Source organism: Hemitrygon akajei, chromosome 21 (assembly GCF_048418815.1).
Source record: "Hemitrygon akajei chromosome 21, sHemAka1.3, whole genome shotgun sequence".
Taxonomy (NCBI): domain Eukaryota; kingdom Metazoa; phylum Chordata; class Chondrichthyes; order Myliobatiformes; family Dasyatidae; genus Hemitrygon; species Hemitrygon akajei.
Window position 1 is genome coordinate 22368046 of NC_133144.1, and position 22791 is coordinate 22390836.

Below are 22791 nucleotides of genomic sequence, written 5' to 3' on the forward strand. Positions count from 1 at the left end.
TCTTAAAAAGAAACAACACTTCACATTTAGGCCTTTTAATTTCACATTTACACTCTGAACAATGGATTTCCTTATTTTTCAGTTTTTCCTCATTAGGAGGTAAACGAGAAAGCTAGAGCTTTGCACAAATTACAAGTGGCTGCAAATGTCAAGATTTTCAGATTTGCAAAATGATTTGTCAAATCACTCTAATGTAGTAGTCAATTAAGTGCAATATAAATTGAGTTTATTTTTTAATGCTGTTAGCAATTTGCATAGACCAGAAATAGCAATTGTTGTGCTAGTCATGTAAAATTGATATTTGAAAAAAAGAAAATGCAAGACAAAAATTGACCCACTAGAAAATTTTTGTGAAGAAATTATAAATGCCCAAATATTGAACACTATAAATTCCTGATTGGGGGCAAAGTCAACATCAAATGGTAAATTTTGATAAATTCCCAAATGAAAACCGCTATGAATGGGCAATGTGCCTTGTACAGAACCCAACCACGCATAAAAGAAAATCAATACATCATGCAAAGGTAAATTTGAAATATTTTATTTTATTTAAACAGCTTTCAAGAAGGTACATAAAAACACAGTATGTGAAAGGAATGCACAGGCTTTCAATGTTTTCTGTAAACAGCAATGACAAATTGTCACACAGTTCAAGAAACAAAAGACAAAAAAAATCTTGACAAAGTTGTAATTTGAGACAATTACTGCTCAGTATCAATCCATGAAGCTGAATTCAGCCCAGGCTGCCTAAAGAACATCTAGGCAAGATGATCAAATTTTGCTTACGCAAAAGACAACAAAAATTTGCACCTTTTACAGGCTGTAGCTATGGGTTTTACACAGCGTTTATACTAAGGACTACCCTCTCCCAAATGAGCTACATTATAAAGGAGGGAAAGGAAAACACAGTATGTGGTCACTCCTCCTCAGATAATGACTGATCAATGGAGTACACCATGAACAAGACACCAGGCCGAGCTGGAACTGAGGGATGGCCTGGTCTCACAATCTCAAAGCCCATGAAGCTGAATGTCCTCAAAAGAATAGCTGTGAAGAGAAAAGAATCCAATGCTTTAATTTGTTATTCCTAGAGAATACAAATCTTGCAAGAACTAAACACTTGTAAATTGAGACACTACATGAAATTCAAGATGTTGGCATGCATTCACTGATAGGAAGCATCTAATCACCACCAATTTCCTTTGCTATTACTTTCTATTCTTCACCAAGTCAATATTCAACCTAGCCTTTAGAAAAAAAGACTGAGAAACTGTCTGGCTTGATGACCGTTATTGGACATTTCTTCAGTGTTTATTATTACAGAAATATAGAAAGCCCTTACCTCGATCTTCTCTGTTTTTGTAGAAGTAGACAAATACGTACTCCACCTTCAGCTTCTCCTCAGCAAATTCTAACAGCACAGTTAACCTGGCCAAAATAAAACAAGTCTAAAGGAACGAGAAAGTTTTAACCTACCCTATCAATAGTCATATCATAGAAACAGAACCTTTGCCCATGCAGACTGCTGACCATTTACACATTTTCTACATTAATCCCAGTTTATTTTTATTCTCTGAATGTCCCATAATCTACTACTTACCTATGCAACTAAGCCCCAGCACAATCATGCAGCAGTTCCATCTCAAAGACAGAAAATATATCAAAGAATGTGTAAATTATACAACCTTGTGATTTGTCTTACAGGCAAGCCCTAAAGCAAGAAACCCGAAAGAAACCAATAATAAAAATAGATCAACACCCAACGTGCAGAGAAAGACAAAAAACAAATCATGCAAACAAAGAAGCAAGCAACAGCATTCCGAAACAAATTGTGTCCTTAGATCCGAATCCCCGGAACGTCATGGAGTAGGCCCAAAGCCTCAGTGCTACCCTATTATTCCTGTTTTCATTACAACCAAGTTAAATGAAGTAACCTTAAGCTTATAGTACAAAAGGTCAAAATGTCCCATAATGCACTAAAGAACTAGACAAATTCCATTTTGTATTTCAAAGAATTGCACTTTATGTTTTGTTCAGGGACTGAATGCAAATGAGTGAGACTTGCCAACTACATTTAACTTAACAGCCAAAGAATGAGAAACTAACAAAACACACAATGGAAAAGAAATACTGGATTAATTTTAGTACTATTTGAGCAAGACTGTAATTTAAAATCAGCTAGAATATTTCTTGATTCAAGGTGTTTTTTTAAATGGATACCCAAGGTAGCACTATTAAATAAAGGACACTCAGTGGATAGCATTAATTGCATCAGTGGAAAGAGCACTGGAGAATGAAATTTAAGATACAACCTGAAGTCGGAGACAGCCATTTGGAAGCACCAAATGTAGACTAATATAATTTAAAGCCTAAATTTTAGGAATGCAAGCAAATACAATGGCAAATTCATTAAAGGACGATAGTCAACAGAAGCCTCAAGCTTTTTACAATATTCACTTCCCAAATCACCCTGCTGCAATAGTATCTAAGAGACCATTTCATTTTACTGCTAAGAGAAATCTACGAGTTCCTTCTTAATACTAAAACTGATTGTATTAGACAATCTCCTCCTCACAGGCTACCCTGAAGCAAGGTGAAAAATTGTTAATTTGAATGCTTAATCTGAATAAATATTTTCATATGGCTCAATACAGACAATGACATGAGAACATAACAGGTTTCAAACCACTCACCCTTCCTTGCTTCCTTCTGCCAAAATACCATCAGGGATCTCCAGAAAGAGACTATTATTGGAGAAAACTGCATTCCATTTAGAGATCTTAGATTCTGTCAACTTGTACTGAAAGTGGATAATATGCTGTTTTCCATTTGCTGGTAGTTCTTGCGTTACGGTTAGCTTCTCATCCTACAAATAAGAAAGGCACCAATTGAGGAAAAGTACTTTGCACACATTTCCACATTAAGAAAAACAGGCAAGATGTAGGAAATAACTACTGAGTCGTGACAGCATAATTACTCAGCCTTTTAGCATTTTTAACTAAATAATAGAACAGTACAGCACAAGAACAGACCCTTTGGCCCACAATGTTGTGCCAATTTAGTAATCAAATGGCTAACTAAACTAATATCCGCTACCCACACAATATCCAAATCCTTCTATTTTCCTCTCATTCCTGAGCTATCTAAATGTCTCATAAACATCCCTAATGTGTCTGTCTCTACCACCACAACAAACTTACCCCTCACATCTAATTTCAAATTATACCCTCTTACCTTAAATGCATGCTCTCTGGGAAAAGATACTCTTATCTATGCCTATCAATCTTATATGCCTTTATCAGATCTCCCCTCAGCCTCTGCCACTACAGAGAAAACAATCCAAGTTTGTCCAACGTCTTGTTTTAGTACATGCTCTCTAATCTAGGCACCATCCTGGTAAACCTCTTCTGCACCCACTCCAAAGCCACAACATCCTTCCAATAATAGGGTGACCAGAACTGTATGCAATACTCCAGATGTGGCCTAACAGTTTTATAAAGCTGCAACACAACTTCCTGACTCTTTAACTCAACGCCTCAACTATTAAAGGTAAGCGTGCTATTTGCTCTCCTAATCACCATATCAACCTGTGTAGTCACCTTCTGAGAGTTATGAGCTTCTACTCCAAGATCCCTCCACTCATCAACAGAGTTAAGCATCTTTCCTTTAAGTCTACTGTCTCTTTACGTTTGACCTGCTAAGATGCAACACTTCATATTTGGCTGGGTTAAACTCCATCTGCCATTTCTCTGCCACTGATCAACCCCACTGTATTCTTTTCCAGTCTTTTATGCTATCCACAATGCCACCAATCTTCATACTGTCAGCAAACTTACTAATGCACGCTTCTATATTTTCATCCAGGTCATTTATATACATCACAAACAGCTGAGGTCCCAGTACAGATCCCTGCAGAACACTCAGTACAAATAGAGGCACAAAATATGAAAATCTTACAAGGATTCTTCCACTAGCATTGCAGGTGATTGCTACAAGTACTAATAATATGACATTAATAGTCCTTCCTTTTGTGTCCATTCATAATCTCCGGACGGGTTGCATCTTAATAGGCGGGGGATCAGCATTCTGGCAGACAGGTTTGCCACTGCAACACGGATGTGTTTAAACTAAGTAGTGGGGGGAGGGGATGAACTGGAAATATAAGGATGGAGTTAAAGGGAAAGTGAAAATAAGAAAAGTTAAAAAGGACAACAGAATCAATGGAGTAGAAAGTTCAAGAGGAGATCATACAGTATGGCCAAGTGAAATAGGAATTGATATGAAAGGAGAGGGGAGTACCGAATTAAAAGAATTATATATGAATGCACGAAGTATAAGGAATAAAGTAGATGAGCTTGAGGCTCAGTTGGAAATTGGCAAGTACGATGTTGTGGGAATAACTGAGACATGGCTTCAAGCAGACAGGGCCTGTGAAATGAATATTCAAGGATATACATCTTATCGAAAGGACAGACTGACTGGCAGAGGGGGTGGGGTGGCTCTGTTGGTGAGGAATGATATTCAGTCCCTTGCGAGGGGGGACACAGAGTCAGTATGGATAGAACTGAGAAATTCTAAGGGTAGAAAGACCCTAATAGGAGTTATTGACAGGCCCCCAAACAGCAGTCTGGATGTAGGGTGCAAGTTGAATGAAGAGTTAAAATTGGCATGTCGGTAATGATACAGTTGTCATGGGTATGCAGGTAGACTGGGAGAATCAGAATGGTACTGGACTCCAAGAAAGGGAGTTTGTGGAGTGCCTCCGAGATGGATTCTTAGAACAACTTGTACTGGAGCCTACCAGGGAGAAGGCAATTCTAGATTTAGTGTTGTGCAATGAACCGGATTTGATCAGGGACCTCGAGGTAAAGGAACCATTAGGAGGTAGTGACCATAATATGATATGTTTTAACCTACAATTTGAAAAGGAGAAGGGAAAATCGGATGTGTCAGTATTACAGTTGAACAAAGGGAATTATGGAGCTATGAGGGAGGAGCTGGCCAAAGTTCAATGGAACAATACCCTAGCAGGGAAGACAGTGGAACAAAAATGGCAGGTATTTCTGGGAATAATGCAGAAGGTGCAGAATCGGTTCATTCCAAAGAGGAAGAAAGATCCTAAGGGGAGTAAGGGGCGGCCGTGGCTGATGAGGGAAGTAAAGGGCAGTATAAAAATAAAAGAGTAGTATAACATAGCAAAGATGAGCGGGAAACCGGAGGACTGGGAGGCTTTTAAAGAGCAACAGAAGGTAACAAAAAAGGCAATACGCCAAGAAAAAATGAGGTACGAAAGTAAACTAGCCAAGAATATAAAGGAGGATAGTAAAAGCTTCTTTAGGTATGTGAATAGCAAAAATAATAGTTAAGACCAAAATTGGGCCATTGAAGACAGAAATGGGTGAATTTATTATGGGGAACAAGGAAATGGCAGATGAGTTGAACAGGTACTTTGGATCTGTCTTCACTAGGGAAGACACGAACAATCTCCCAGATGTAATAGTGGCCAAAGGAACTAGGGTAAAGGATGTACTGAAGGAAATTTATATTAAGCAAGAAACGGTGTTGGATAGACTGTTGAGTCCAAAGGTTGTTAAGTCCCCAGGACCTGATGGTCTGCATCCCAGGGTACTTAAAGGGGTGGCTCTAGAAATCGTGGATGCATTGGTAATCATTTTCCAATGTTCTATAGATTCAGGAACAGTTCCTGCTGATTGGAGAGTGGCTAATGTTGTCCCACTTTTCCAGAAAGGAGGAAGAGAGAAAACAGGGAATTATAGACTGGTTAGCCTGACGTCAGTGGTGGGAAAGATGCTGGAGTCAATTATAAAAGAGGAAATTACGACACATTTGGATAGCAGTAGAAGGATCAGTCCGAGTCAGCATGAAGGGAAAATCATGCTTGACTAATCTTCTGGAGTTTTTTGAGGATGTAACTATGAAAATGGACAAGGGAGAGCCAGCGGATGTAGTGTACCTGGACTTCCAGAAAGCTTTTGATAAAGTCCCACATAGGAGATTAGTGGGCAAAATTAGGGCACATGGTATTGGGGGCAGAGTACTGACATGGATTGAAAATTGGCTGGCTGACAGGAAACAAAGAGTAGCAATTAATGGGTCCCTTTCGGAATGGCAGGCTGTGACCAGTGGGGTACCGCAAGGTTCGGTGCTGGGACTGCAGCTGTTTACAATATACATTAATGATTTAGATGAAGGGATTAAAAGTAACATTAGCAAATTTGCTGATGACACAAAGCTGGGTGGCAGTGTGAAATGTCAGGAGGATGACAGGAGAATGCAGGGTGACTTGGACAGGTTGGGTGAGTGGGCAAATGTATGGCAGATGCAGTTTAATGTGGATAAATGTGAGGTTATTCACTTTGGTGGCAAGAACAGATTACTATCTAAATGGAGTCAAGTTGGGAAAAGGGGAAGTACAACGAGATCTAGGTGTTCTTGTACATCAGTCAATGAAAGCAAGCATGCAGGTACAGCAGGCAGTGAAGAAAGCTAATGGCATGCTGGTTTTTATAACACGAGGAATTGAGTATAGGAGTAAAGAGGTCCTTCTGCAGCTGTACAGGGTCCTGTTGAGACCCCACCTGGAGTACTGTGTGCAGTTTTGGTCTCCAAATTTGAGGAAGGACATTCTTGCTATTGAGGGACTGCAGCGTAGGTTCACAAGGTTAATTCACAGAATGGCGGGACTGTCATATGTTGAAAGATTGGAGCGACTGGGCTTGTATACACTGGAATTTAGAAGGATGAGAGGGGATCTGATTGAAACATATAAGATTATTAAGGAATTGGACACACTGGAGGCAGGAAGCATGTTCCCGCTGATGGGTGAGTCCAGAACTAGAGGCCACAGTTTAAGAATAAGGGGTAGGCCATTTAGAACAGAGATGCGGAAAAACTTTTTCACCCAGAGTGGTGGATATGTGGAATGCTCTGCTCCAGAAGGCAGTGGAGGTCAAGTCTCTGGATGCATTCAAGAGAGAGTTAGATAGAGCTCTTATAGATAGTCGGGTCAAGGGATATGGAGGGAGGGCAGGAACGGGGTACTGATTGTGTATGATCAGCCATGATCGCAGTGAATGGCGGTGCTGGCTAGAAGGGCCGAATGGCTTACTCCTGCACCTACTGTCTATTGTCCACAACATACACTGCTAGGCTATTTCTCTCTGGCATTCCACTTCAAAAGTATGTTAATCTTTCTCTCCCTCAATGTATAACGTCAGTTTCCCTCCCAATTCACTGCTGCAGGCTTGGGTGTCAAACTGCTCCATATCAGGGATCAAATTCACAAAATGATAAGAGCCATTGCGTCTAACAAGATTACCATGCATTTATGAACTGAAATAATTCATTTGGGGAATTGTGGGGCAATTGCCTATATAAAGTCTGAAAATCAGGAGCATACTTTCAATTCAGTGGCTCAGCATTTTTAATAAATTGCAGGCAAGCACTGGATTGGTCACCATAGCAACAAACATCAAAGTCACAACAAATCAGCACAACAATGACAATTTCTAAGTGATAACATGAAGAGCTTAACAATAATATGATTTAATGGAGATGAAGAGTCAACAATACTGGTAATATGGCATTATCAATAATCTTAAGAGATATGTTGGCAGCATTTTGATCATATGAGTTCAATTTTGCCTCATTTTTAATGACATGCAGTTACAAGAAAAAGTTTGTGAATCCTTTGCAATTACCTGGCTTCCTCCATTAATTAACTCATAAAATGTGATCTGATCTTCATCCAAGGCACTATCGACAAACAATGTGCCAAACGAGTAACAAACAATTGCATTTCTCATCAATACTGAATACATCATTTAAACAAGTATGTGAACCTCTGGGGCATTGCCTTCTACAAAATTCAGGCGTTCTAATCAATGAGATGAGATTAGAGGTGTGGGTTGTGGATGTGCTCTGCCCTACAAAAAAGACAAAGTTTATTGACAGAGCCTGCTCTTCTTGAGAAAGATCTCAATGCCTCGATCAAACCAACTTTCAGAAGACCTTAGAAGAATTACGGAGATACATGAAGCTAGAAAAGGCTACAAAAGCATTTCTAAAGACCTGAGTGTTCATCAGTCCACAGTAAGAGAATTTATCTACAAATGGAGGAAATTCAGTACTGTTACTGTTCTCTCCCTAGGAGTGCGTGTCCTGCAAAGATCACACCAAAAGCACAACATGCAATGCTGAAGAAGGTGAAAAAGAACCCAATGATAACAGCAAAAGATCTGCAAAAATCTCTGGAACTTGAAGTCTCTAATCATGTGTCCACTATAAAATAAACAGTGACCAAGAATGGTGTTCATGGAAGGACAGCACAGAGGGAACCACTGCTCTCCCAAAATAACAATTACTGTACATCTCAAGTTTGCAAAAGACTACCTGGATGTTCAACAACACTTCTGGGACAATGTTCTGTGGATAGATGAGACAAAAGTTGAACTTTTAGGCAGAAATGCACAACGCTCTGTTGGAGGAAAAAAGGGACTGCACACCAACACCAAAACCTCATCTCAACTGTGAAGGGTGGTGGAAGGGGCATCATGATTTGGGGCTATTTTGCTGCCTCAAAACCTGGCAGCTTGAGGGAACCATGAATTCAAAAATTTATCAAGATATTTTATAGGAGAATGCCAATGTAGCAGTCCATCAGCTGAAGCTGAATACAAGCTGGATGATGCAACAAGACGACGATCTGAAACACAAGAGCAAATCAACAACAGAATGGTTTAAAAAGAAAATTCATGTTTTGGAATAGCCAAGTCCAAAACCTTAACCCAATTGAGATGCTGTGCCATCACCCAAAGGGGGCTGTTCATGCAAGGTATCCCAGAAATATTGATGAACTGAAACAGGTGTTTTTTTTAAATGGAGGAATTGTCTAAAATTTCTCCTTGCTGCTCTGCAAGTTTGATCAGCAGTTACAGGAAACATTTGGTTGACGTTATTGCTGTTAAAGGAAGTTCAACCAGTTCATTAAACACAGGGGTTCACATAATTTTTCCAGCCTGGACTGTGAATGACTAAACAGTATTCAATAAAGACATGAAATGTACAGTTGTTTGGTGTAATTAAATTGTGTTTGTCTATTAATTACTTAGATGAAGATCAGACCACTTTTTATGAGTAAAAAATGCAGAAAGCCGGTAATTGCAAAGAGTTTCCAAACTTTGTGTGGCAACTGTATATTACAGCCTTAATGTTGAGAGAAAATAGCAGTGGATAATATTAATATAGAACATGCTAATTATGGAAGCTACACTAGAGCTACCAAGAATAGGTGGTTTAGGGACTCATTGCAGTTGAGGAGGCCGATAGCCAAGCCACATTTTCAATATACAAACAAGAAAAAAATCTGCAGATACTGGAAATCAATACACACAAAATGCTGTAGTCCTGATGATGGGTCTCAGCCCAAAACATCAACTGTTTACTCTTTTCCATAGGTGCTGTCTGGCCTGCTGAGTTCCTCAGGCATTTTGCGTGTATCACACTGTCAATAAAAACACTTGCATGCCAGATTTCAAGCTTACCAGATTACTAGCTTTCAATACTAAAGTTGTCCTTGCACCATTGTTTTTGGCATTTAATTATTGCTTTCCTACATACCAAATCTTACCCTTTTCTTTCCTCTTTTTGTTTTGTGTAAGTTAAACTGCTTGAACCTTAACATCTTCAAATCCAAAAAGACTCACCATTAACGCTGAGACACTTGTTAATTCTATGGATTTTAACTTAGAATTTCAATATTCATTGCATTTTACTTGTATTGTGCAAGAACACTATAATGTCCAGCACTGCAAAATTTAAGATCAAAATCTTTTGGGTCTAAGAATGCTCAAGAGCATGGGTATAGATTTTTTAAAAACCTTCACCATTAGCATTCAGCTTCAAATTTCCAATGCATCATAGCCAAATTCACAGTTGGTTTACACTTCAGAAATTTTAGTTTGATAACCTTTGCTGCATGATAACTTCAATTGTAAAATGACACTGGACCACAATAAACTCGAAGTTTGATATCTTTGAGTAGTGCCATTTTGTACAATTCATGCTCCATGATACAGGAGCAGCTCGCCAAAATGCTGCAACTTTAATTAATGTACCCCCAGGCTCTACTGGCTCTATTATTGTTACCACCTGTCAGAACACGGTACAATCCACCTATTAACTGTTTTCAATTACAACACAATTCACCTATTAGCTGTTTTCAAGTACAGAGAAACACCCACACTGGCCGTGTCTTTGAATTACACTCAGTTTTTGTACCAGAGCAGCAACTTGATTTTTTAATCTTATGTAGAAAAACTATACAAACCGCATGCAAGAGAGCTGCAAGAGTGTGATCCCTTCCGTTCCCTCGCCCACCCGGGATCTTCACTGATGGGTGAGGGGCATCAGGAGCACCACAGAGGCCCTGGACCGAGGTGCCTGCAGTATTGTTGCTGAGAGGTACCACACAAAGGAATATTACTGCAAAAAAGAACACAAAAGCAGTGTTAAGCACATGTATTTCAAGAAGAACTAGATACCAACAATACTAATAATGTTAGGATAGAAAACCAGCTTCACACAAGCTTTCTGACCAACTCATTTCAAACAAATTTCATCTTCGCATTTTAAAAAGAACATGCATTCCTTACTGAGTCACTTGCTCATATATACCAATCTTGCATAATTTTTAACTTCAGTTAGCCAGGTTATGAATCAACATCTGACATGTCCAATCTTTGAAAAGGCCAGATGCCCACTATATGCCAAATTTGCATCTTAAGTCAGTTGGCATTAAGAGATTTTATAAAAGGAAAGTCTTTAATTGCCAAGAAATAGACTGTTCGCTCATCCACAATGAAGTCCCCTTAACATTGTCAGCTGTGGGATAATGGATTGCAAAATTATTTACAAGGGCTAGGACAAGGAAGTTATGCAAAACATGTTTTTCATGGTATCTCAGTACATGGCATTAATAACCAATTTACTGCTTTGGCTGCAGGCAACACTTCCTTTCCTACTCAGCAGCACTGATCTATGTTGCAAAATCGACTTCAATCATGCTTTCAGGTCAGAAATACATTTTAATATTTAAATTATCTTCTTCCCTTTCCCCATCCAAAATGGCACCAAAAGTCCACTACACTTCATAATTAAAACACTGCTTTTAAAAAAATACCCTTTAGCTATTGGTTAAAAAAAAACCTTTCTGAAACTGATCGGATAATTACTGATCAAGGAGTAATAAATTTGTCATTTATTAGACTAACTCACATGACACTTTTGAGATACAAATACTACTAAACAAATAAATGCAACCATCTGGTTTACACAAACACATCAATAAATGAAAATGAGATTAACAACCATTTGTTTTTTGCCAGAGTTGAAGAATTTTCTAACCAAAATTTCTCATTGCAACTAACTTTTAGAAATTAAAGACAGCATACATACACACGATTTCCCTTAACCCCGACAGTTCAAAGCCTGGAAATGTAGCCAAGAACTGAATTCCCAGGGGGTACAAGATACTTGGAGTCTTTCAATAGTCAAGTAAATTCACCCTGGTTGTCTCCCAAAACACTCATATGTATGGACTGTGCACAATTCAGGTATTTATAGCCTGGGGAGGACATGGATGGGTCTGATCGATCAGTTATCATGGAAGTGTTGAAGAAACTTCACAGAAAACATCCTACAAATAACCAAGAACCAAGGATACTGTACAAAGAAATTAGCATTAAAATACTGAAGTTAATGAAGTTGGTGGCTATAGATAGTGGATTCTTTAGTCATCTAAAATTCTATGGATTCTACAGGTTTCTAACTACTAACAGTACCAAATGTGATACCATGCTTCTGACTTGTAAACATTAAAGTTAGGAAAACGATAGAACTTATATTAATGAATGTAGTATCGAGATCCAAAGGAAAAAAAGAGAAAATATGTATTTATAAAAGGGAAACCATGTTTGATCTACTGGAGTTTTGAGGTTAACTCTACTGAAGTAGATACGGGAACAAATGGATGTGGTGAATTTTCTACTTCCTGAAGACTTTTGACAAGGTTCCAGGCAGTGGAGCTTCAAACAAAGTATGTGGAATTTGGGGTGGGTGTGTTTAAATAACCAGTGTGGGCTGAGAGTTTGTTACCAGGTAAAGCAGAGCTTCCTGGCTTGACAGGTTGTGACTAGTTTGGTATCACAGGGATCAATCAGTCTTTGGGCCACAACTATACACAACAGATGCCAATTATATGCATACATGAGGTTTAGGAAGCAAGGATCAGATGAGTCTATTGAGGAATATAGGGTAGCAAGAAAGGAGCTTAAGAAGGGGCTGACGGGACTAAATGCAACATTTCCAAGTTTGCTAATAATACAAAATTAAGCAAAACAATTGAGCAATGATAGGGATCGCAAGGAGGCTTCAAGGGAGTACAGACAAGCTTGTGAGTTGCAAACTTGGAAAATTGTATGGAAAAATGTAGAATTATCCATACTATCCATTTCAGTAGATAAAATAATTGTTTTTGGGTCTGGAAAGACTAATGGCTGATGTTCAAAAGATTAAGTGTTCTTGTACATGTCAGTGGGAACTACGACGAGGTGCAGGAAGCAATCAGGATGACAGGATTCCTCATTGCTTGAGGATTGAATAAAAGTACATTAATTACACAAGGCATTGGTATGTTGGTCCTTGCCCAAAAAAACAGTACACTTGCAAGAGGGAGAGAATTTATAATATTCCTAATTTGTTCCCCCCTTGCACTTGATCATTCAGCTACACAGTAAGTACAATTTAGTGGCCAATTAAACTGCCCAAAATGCAGGTCTTTCAGAAAAAAACCTGGAGCACCAAGAAGCCCATGTGGTCACAAGCAGGTCAACCACTTCATTAGACAAAAGGCAGGTGGCTTAAAAAACCACACAAAATCAGAATACATGCAACAATAAAGGAACTGGTCTATGTAATATGGTAGACAATATTACAATGGCACAGAAGGCAGTATTCATACAAGAGGATGGAATGTGGGTGATCAAAGAAGCAGACCCCACCTTCTTACTCTTCATTTTTACTGTAGTCCTTAAGGGTCTTAGCCCAAAACGTCAACTGTACTATTTTTCATAGATGCTGCCTAGCCTGGTGAGTTCCTCCAACATTTTGTTTGTATTGCTTGGATTTCCAGCATCTGCAGATTTTCTCTATTTTGCAAATATATCTCGTAACTTTTTCCTAAACTTTACCAGAGAGGATAGGAAAATTTTTAATTGGGGAAGGGCAAATTATGAGGCTATAAGGCCAAAATTTGCAGGTGTGAATTGGGATGATGTTTTTGCAGGGAAATGTACTATGGACACGTGGTCGATGTTTAGGGATCTCTTGCAGGATGTTAAGGATAAATTTGTCCTGGTGAGGAAGATGAAGAATGGCAGGGTGAAGGAACCATGGGTGACAAGTGAGGTGGAGAATCTGGTCAGGTGGAAGAAGGCAGCATATGTGAGGTTTAGGAAACAAGGATCAGATGAGTCTATTGAGGAATATAGGGTAGCAAGAAAGGAGCTTAAGAAGGGGCTGAGGAGAGCAAGAAAGGGGCATGGGAAGGCCTTGGCGAGTAGGGTAAAGGAAAACCCCAAGGCATTCTTCAATTATGTGAAGAACAAAAGGTTGAAGGAGTAAAGATAGGACCAATTAGAGATAAAGGTGGGAAGATGTGCCTGGAGGCTGTGGAAGTGAGTGAGGTCCTCAATGAATACTTCTCTTCAGTATTCACCAATGAGAGGGAACTTGATGACGGTGAGGACAATATGAGTGAGGTTGATGTTCTGGAGCATGTTGATATTCAGGGAGAAGAGATGTTGGAATTGTAAAAACACATTAGGACGGATAAGTCCCCGCGGGGCCTGACGGAATATTCTCCAGGCTGCTCCACGAGGCGAAGAAAGAGACTGCTGAGCCTCTGGCTAGGATCTTTATGTCCTCGTTGTCCATAGGAATGGTACTGGAGGATTGGAGGGAGGCAAATGTTATCCCCTTGTTCAAAAAAGGTAGTAGGATAGTCCGGAGGTAATTATAGACCAGTGAGCCTTACGTCTGTGGTGGGAAAGCTGTTGGAAAAGATTCTTAGAGATAGAATCTATGGGCATTTAGAGAATCATGGTCTGATCAGGGACAGTCAGCATGGCTTTGTGAAGGGCAGATTGTGTCTAACAAGCCTGATAGAGTTCTTTGAGGTGGTGACCGGGCATATAGATGAGGGTAATGCAGTGGATATGATCTACATGGATTTTAGTAAGGCAGTTGACAACATTCCACATGGTAGGCTTATTCATAAAGTCAGAAGGCATGGGATCCAAGGAAGTTTGGCCAGGTGGATTCAGAATTGGCTTGCCTGCAGAAAGCAGAAGGTCATGGTGGAGGGAGTACATTCGGATTGGAAGGTTGTGACTAGTGGTGTCCCACAAGGATCGGTTCAGGGACCTCTACTTTTCGTGATTTTTATTGACGACCTGGATGTGGGGGTAGGAAGGTGGGTTGGCAAGTTTGCAGACGACACAAAGGTTGGTGGTGTTGTGGATAGTGTTAAGGATTGTTGGAGATTGCAGAGAGACATTGATAGGATGCAGCAGTGGGCTGAGAAGTGGCAGACCAAGTTCAACCCTGAGTAGAGTGAGGTGGTACACTTTGGAAGGGCAAACTCCAAGGCAGAGTACAAAGTAAATAGCAGGTTACTTGGGAATGTGGAGGAGCAGAGGGACCTGGGGGTACATGTCCACAGATCTCTGAAAGTTGCCTCACAGGTAGATAGGGTAGTTAAGAAAGCTTATGGAGTGTTAGCTTTCATAAGTCGAGGGATAGAGTTTAAGAGTCACGGGGGTAACGATGCAGCTCTATAAAACTCTAGTTAGACCACACTTGGAGTACTGTGTCCAGTTCTGGCTGCCTCACTATAGGAAGGATGTGGAAGCATTGGAAAGGGTACAGAAGAGATTTACCAGAATGTTGCCTGGTTTATAGAGTATGCATTATGAGAGGAGACATGATAGAGGTACACAAGATATTAAGAGGAATAGATAGAGTGACAGCGCCTCTTCCCCAGGGCACCACTGCTCAATACAAGAGGACATGGCTTTAAGGTAAGGGATGGAAAGTTCAAGGGGGATATTTGAGGAAGGTTTTTTTTTACTCTGGTTGGTGTGTGGAATGCACTGCCTGAGTCAGTGGTGGAGGCAGATACACTAGTGAAATTTAAGAGACTACTAGACAGAAATATGGAGAAATTTAAGGTGGAGGATTATATGGAATGCAGGGTTTAAGGGTCGGCACATTGTACTGTGCTGTGCTGTTTTGTTCTATGTTCTAGTAAACCTATATACAGGTTTAAATTCTCTTTTCTAAAGTGTGCACTGTGTACAACTGAACCACAGAATACAAAGATGATTGGGATATCACAGGCATCTCTACAAGCTCCACCTTTACTTCCCCTCAGCAAACCGGAGTGCCCGACCCTGACCTTGTGACTCCTTTAGATACAAAAGGCCATTCTTTTATCTGTCAAATTTTAAACCCATTCAGGTTAAAATTATAGAAATATACTGTAACTGCATTTGACAGATCATGCACTGACAAGACACTAGTTTTGTGCTGTTGTGATTTCATCACAATGCTACTTCACACCGTGCAGTGCAAGTACCATTGAGATAAAATAGCCATTAAAAGATTGAGGATTATTGGTTTCTATTATTCAAAAAATTGTACGACAACCTCAGATAAGAGCAAAGGAAAATGAGTAGCATAAGCAACCATAAATGCAGTACCATCATTAGTACAAAAATTAGCTTTGGGTGAAAACCAATCCACTAAATTCAGAACAATACAGAAGCACCCAAGGGAGCTGTCCTAGCAACTAATCAGCTGCTTCATCAAATTACTCAAATCAGAACTAAAGCTGTTCAGCATTCAATTACATTCACATGGGCAAAAAGTTTGAAGGGTAGCATCTTTCTGAGTTACCCATGTTTATGAAACAGAAGCTGTCATAGGAATGTATGGAGTTATCATCTAGCGTGAAGTATAGATCAAGGCAAGGCCATTGATTTAACCAAGTAAGAAAGCTTTATAGAATACACTCCAATTGGAATGCACTTCAACAAAAAGTTAAACATTTATACAAAACGATATACTTGACTGATATTTCATTTACTGCCTTAGAAGACTCCTTGTTCTCATTTTTAGTGCAATCTGTATGCTTTTAGAAAAACTACTTGCAATGTTGTGAAAATATTTTTCAAACTTGCAGCAAGTACAAGTGTTCCAGGTCATTAACTATTGCAAAAGTATTTATACCTTTTACATCCAAAGGTTTTTGCCCCAGCAAAAGCAAGTTTCTTCATCATATGAACAGCACTTCACTAAAGTACATAATTGTGCAAATTACTGACAAAAGACAATATCTCCAGTGTAAGGTGTGATGTTGAACTACTGATAACACTATTTAAATGCTGCCAAGCAAACAGGCATCTGTGCTACCCGAGACTGAAAGAAATTTCAGTTGTGGACAATTCAGAACGTCACGGTAATGGGCCTCTGCTCCACTCTTCCGGGGCTGCCCCAGTAAAGCAGCCAACATAATCAAAAGCCCTACTCACCCTGGACATTTGCCCTTTCTTTAGAGTGGAGAAGCAGTAGAATTCGTTGCAACAGGTGGCTGTGGAGGCCAAGTCATTGGTTATAAACAAGGCAAAGGTTGTTAGATTCTTGATTAGTCAGGGTATGAAGGGATACAGAGAGAAGACAAGAGATTGGTGCTGAGAGGGAAATGAAATGGATCAGCCATGATGGAATGACAGAGCAGACTCGATGGGCCAAATTCGGCTCCGATTTCTTTAGGTCTTATTCCTCCTCCCAAGTTGCAGTAGATACAAAAGCCTGTACTACCAGGTTCAAAACACTTATAAAATTCTCAAATGATACTCTTATGATAGGAAGGACTCCTGTCCTCAACCTACCTTGTTATAGCTTTGCACCTTATTGCCTGCACTGCACTCTGTAAGCAACAATAATTTCTGCAGCATTGTTGATCTCCTTTGTGAAACCTCAATGTAAATTAAATGACTTACGTGAATTGCATGCAAAACAAAGATTTTCAGTTTTTAGTATGTGACAATTTGCCAATTCACACAGGACTATCTCAAACTGAGAACACTAAACAGAAGATTAATTACAAAGCACAATTTCTACTTGAGCTGTTACGGCTGTGATAAAACCGAAGTTTAAGTTACTTATTTGTTCAAAAGCTCATTGTGACAGAAAAGGTCTGCAATCACAAGCAACCCAAGATGGCTCATCACCTATTAGCTATTAGGAATGGGCAATGAACACCAGTGATACCCACACACCAAAAAATAAATTAAAAAATATACTAGAAAAATTCTGTACAGTTTGGCAACACAAGCAGCTACATTCTTACCTTATACAACCCTTTAGAAAGATACTTAACAAACCTTAACAGTCCAACCAGCATAAGTGGGACAGAACCATTCTAGGTCTATAAATGACAAAATAAAAATTAAGATGTTCATCGACAGCAGGGTAGCTCCTACTCAATCTGTAGATATATTTTTAGATCCTACATTGCCTCACTAGCTACTTCAGAACCCACAAAACCAGAGTGGAAGTCATCCTCAATCATAACAGGTTGGCTTTTACAGTCCAAGACCTTCTTGTATTACAGCATTGATAAATTTGGTGAGATACAAAATTTTAATAGAACATTGCAAAAGTGTAAGCTACAGATACTTCAAGCTCAAAAAGGCTTTCAGCTTGGTTCAATTACATTTATTGATCAAAATAAACCAATTAGTAATCTGTACAGCCAGGGTCAGAAACAAAGCCTAACAATTTATTAATAACCTTTCAAATTTGTGAATAGTGTAGTATAGGAAATCAGTCTGTACATAAGATTCTATAAAAGTCAGAGTGCTCAGATACTGTTTTATTCCTATCACTGGTAGATGAAGATGACATTGTTAATTAAGTGGCTGAAATTAAGCAAATTTTGATGAGAAATAGAATACACCCAACAGCTTTTTGGATATATTACTTCCAGAGTATCTGTATTATTTTGGGTGAATGGAATTTCCAGAGTCCGCAATAATGATAAATTTGTTTCTACCTCGTCAGAAGACAGCACTAGTTTCCATCTCCCCAACATCCATGCTAACAGGATCTTTGGAATTTCAATGCCAAGTATTCCCCATCTAAAGTCTACTTAAAATCCTGAGATTTATCATTTTAAACAGATCAAAGATCAGAGTAAAGTTAATATCAAAGTATGTATATTTTAACATTATACTTTGAGATGCATTTTCTTGCAGATATTTGCACAAGAAAAATAATGGAATTTTATTAAAATAATACATAAATAAACACTGGCGAACACCAATGTGCGAAAGGCAAACTGCGCAAATAAAATAATGAGAACATGAGTTGTAAAGAGTCCTTTAAAGTCATGGAAACAGTTCAATTCAAGTGCTCAGCAATTTCAAATCCTCACACCCATTTCCCATACTTAACTTAAAATTCAATACAATAGCTCATTGACTTTTAAAGTATGGGAAATTTTCATTCTCTTGCACTGCTTGAACTTTGGAACTGCAACAAAAACATCTACCCTTAGCAGTGTTCAATTTAAATATGGAATTGTGGTTGGGCTTAAAACAAATTTTTTCCATCCTCGAATTACAAATACTTTAATGAAAGAGCCAAAACATAGAATACCACAGTGAGAAATACTATACTTTATAGCTTCTATAAAGTAACTATAATGAAAAATAGACCGATGCTGCTCAATGGCTCTATTCCAATTTTGTTGCACTTTATGAATGTCACTAAGTGCAAACTGGATGCAAACATGGTAGTTATTGCTGCCAAGATCTGGAAATCATCTTGTATAATACCCATGCATTGACCATTAGGTAAAAATGTGAGAATGAGTGTAAATGATTGAACTCAAAATGTAACCAAGCAAAATTAAGGATTTCTATTTTAAAGAGGAATTGACAATACAAATTAACTAACAACACTCATACCTTTTGCTGAGATTAGCACACATTAATCTCAGACCTCAGTCTAGGTAGGTATTTATTTGGAGGTATACAAAGCACAAAGAACTTCAATTATGCTACTTATATGATCACAACTTTGAAGGAAATCCACCTAGGAACGCAATGTACATAGAAGATTACAACAGGATTAATGTGATCTCAGCATTGGAAGGAAGATTCTACACAAGTTTTACCTGAATAGAAAGTCAGTGACTCTGACAAACTTCAGAACTTGTGTGGAATGTACATGCAAATATTTACAGCAACTGAACAAAAATACATAATTTATCAAAATGTTTACTCTTGCATGGCTTGTGTGACTTAATTATATCCCTTGAACCTAACTCAAATGTGAAATGAATGCATCTAACTGCAACCTAACCCGTACAGTGCTCTCAATCAATAATTAGGAAGTACTGCTTGGCTAATGAATAAAGTCACAGCTTAGATTAGTTCATGAATACAAGTTAAGATTGTTCCAAAACTATCACACTGCAAATCACCCATGTAGTAAGGTACAAGCTTGCTTCATGGAAGGGAATCTACCACCTTTTCTGGCAATTGTCATTAACAGGATTGATTTGAGTATCATTGCTGAGACTCCATGAAAAATGTATATTTTTGCCAAATTAGAAATCTTAGAAAACAACATGTAGGGAACGTAGCACTGTGTTGCTTGGATTTCCAGCATCTGCAAATGTTCTTTTGTTTACGTAGGGAATCCTTCAGCTTTTAGAAGTTCCAGTCATGAGGACTATTAATTTCTGACAAAAACTCAAGTAGCTCTCAAAACCAAGCTGCAACACAATTTTAATAAGAACAGTATTTTCCAAAGAAATAGCAGATAAAGTTAAAAATAAAGTCAAATTATTTGCTCCAACTTTGCACAAGCCATCTAAACAATTTAACTACATTGTGCTGCTTAAACTTTCAATCACAAACTTCTATTTCAAATTACTGTTGCAAACCAAATGTTTCATGGCATCAATAAAATGTGAATATTTTGAAGTGTATATGTGAATATACACTTGTAAATGATCTTCTGATCTTCAGTATTAATGGGCACAAGAAAACACCAATATAATTGAACTTTTACGTGGAAGCTATACATTATTTTTTATATTTTAAAAGGAAAAGGGGAATATTTAAAGTGTGTAAGGTTCCATCATCCAAGGCTGAAGAAATCAGATCAAATATCACTTATTGAACTGATTTTGTTGAACTTGAGTCTTTAACATAATGATTTATTCAAATGAGAATAACAGCTTCAATATATTATGTCCCTCCAGCTTGTAGATCAACTTTAGTATCTTTGGATGTTACCTGTCTTCCTATTTAGTATCCAATTCAGGCAACACCAGGGGATCACTGATCCCATAAGTCTCACTTTTTATGAGCTGTTTTAACAGCAATATCCATTTCCATTAATTTTAAAATACATTTTTTAAAATAGTTGTTGATAGCAGAATGAAATGCAGAAGGAACTTATGCAGCTATTTATTCAGTTTAGAGAATATCTTTAGAGCCCTTACTTAAAATAGATCCATTTCATTGTCAGGTTCATGACAGACTTGCTTTGAATTCCAAACATTCTCTTATCTTTCATTCTCTATCTCTCAACTTGCCAAATATATTTTTTGAAAGGTTCAACTGGCTTTTGAATATAGATTTCAAGATAAACAACTGCTTTGCATAGCATTCTTCTGGCATCAAACGGATGAGAACAGATAATGTGCATAACAAGGCAGTAAACACTTGTTACTAAGGAACATGTAAAAGCTGTATATGATTCGCAATTTTTTATTAAGCCACCACAATAGAACCCGCCATTGAGGAACAACCGTCCGTCAACAACTCGAGACCCAGAAATGCCCAATGCAAAGGCCTCAACACACACTAAACACGTAGCCAGCAATCTCTGGTCCACCCCTCCTTTCAACCCACCACCCCGCCCTCCTCCCATCTTCCCCGGCATCCCCAGCGACCGCCTCTTTCTCCCCCCTTCCTTTCCGCCCATCACCCCGGGCGATCCCCTCCTTAGCTCTCTCAGCCACCCCATCTCCTTCTTCGACCCCCATTTCCCCCTCTCCGGTGACAACCCCCTCCCCCCACTTTTACCTCTCTTGGGCGTTTATCATCCTGATCGACGTCGGTGAGTTCTGTCCTCTTTCTTTACCGAAGTAGTGACTGTTGAGTATCCGTTCCACGGAGCTTCTCACCATCCGGCCGCAAACTGAACCCGCCCCCAGGGTTATGTCGGCTTGCTGTGTCGGCCCTGCCTGCCCATCCGCTCTGATCCCCTTCCAGAACCTTCAGCGGCCGCATCATCGGCTCCCGCCGCTTATATACACGCGCGGGGCATCATGGGCGACGAACCGAAAAAATTAAACAACCATCTGATTATTTCAACTCATCCTTTACCCAAAGAGAATATTTTCCTTTTCTGTATGTTTTTCATTAATTATCTGTACGCAGTTCTCGCTGCGGTCAGGTACAGTATAATGTTTTGTTTTGCTGATGACGTCAAGACCATTCTCGCGACCTGCTTGATTGACAGGAGGGGGGGATGGGCGCATGCGCTTTTTAAAGATACCGAGGTTATTGCTGTCTCGTCTGTGCATCTCAGGCAGAGCTTTTATTATTATTAATAATAATGATGATAAGTTGTGGCCATAGCTGTTCAAAAAAGCATCGTTAGTTATATTAGCACTATGCCCACATCCTCGCTCTATCCCGAAATGATTCTCAATCAATCAATGACAGTTTAAGAGCTAAATTCCACAAGGAATTAGAAGTGGAATGTCTTGTACTGTAATCTGTTTCGTTTGTCTTTTTCAAAAGAGGAAGGCTGTACGGGAAATTTGTCATTTATTTGTGCTTTACACTCCTTTACATTCACTAGCACAATTGGATAGGGCGAGTCACAAACAAGCGTCACAATTGGATAAGGCGAGTGTTGTTTTTAATGTCATTTGATGAGAAATCTTTACTGTTTTATTTATTTTATTACCAATCCTCTTCATCTATCATACGTTTTTAAATCCTTCAATCCAAAGAGCTGCTGGTGAAGCCGGGCGGCTCAGGCAGTATCTATGGAGCCAAAGGGATGTTTTGAGTCGAAACCTTGTGCCTAATGCTGCTTGCTTTTTTTTTGTTCCAGATTCCAGCATCTCTAGTCTCCTTGTCTCCAAGAGATTGCAGTTCCTTAACATGTGAAACCTTTAAGTTTTGAGAACATTCTGCTGTATTTTTATTTGTTTCGATCAGTTGTTCCCAACCTTCTGTTATGCCGCGGACCCTGCCATTAACCGAGAGGTCCGTGGATCCCAGGATGCGAACGCCTGGTTAGATTATACTGCAGCAAAGAGTCATTCAGCGTCGTTACACGGATTTTCTGGGTGGCAGGGTGGAGATACGTCTCTACCAAAGCCTCACGTTCCCTCAGGGCGTCTTTGAGCGAGGTGTAGCACCTGCTTAGACCCCTGACGAGTGTTACATGAAGCCGTAAGTGCCAAATCCTGGTTATGCAACCACTGAAGGCAGGCAGACAGTCTCTGAAGAGTATTGATAATGGCTGGGGTCACCCCTCTTGTAAAGACACTGCCCAGAAGACGGCAACCACAAACCACTTCTGCAGAAAAATTTGGCAAGGACAATCATGGCT

At 39.2% G+C, this 22791-nt stretch overlaps 1 protein-coding gene across 1 annotated transcript; it reads right to left on the reverse strand.

The window, feature by feature from the left end:
* Positions 1–525: 525 nt before the first annotated feature.
* On the reverse strand, positions 526–21458 carry LOC140714157 (ornithine decarboxylase antizyme 2-like). The gene is given in 6 exon segments (XM_073025003.1): positions 526–1047; positions 1343–1428; positions 2694–2866; positions 10349–10429; positions 10431–10503; positions 21246–21458. Coding segments are annotated over 6 exon segments (648 nt in total). The 5' UTR covers positions 21350–21458; the 3' UTR covers positions 526–916.
* Between the last annotated feature and the right edge of the window lie 1333 nt (positions 21459–22791).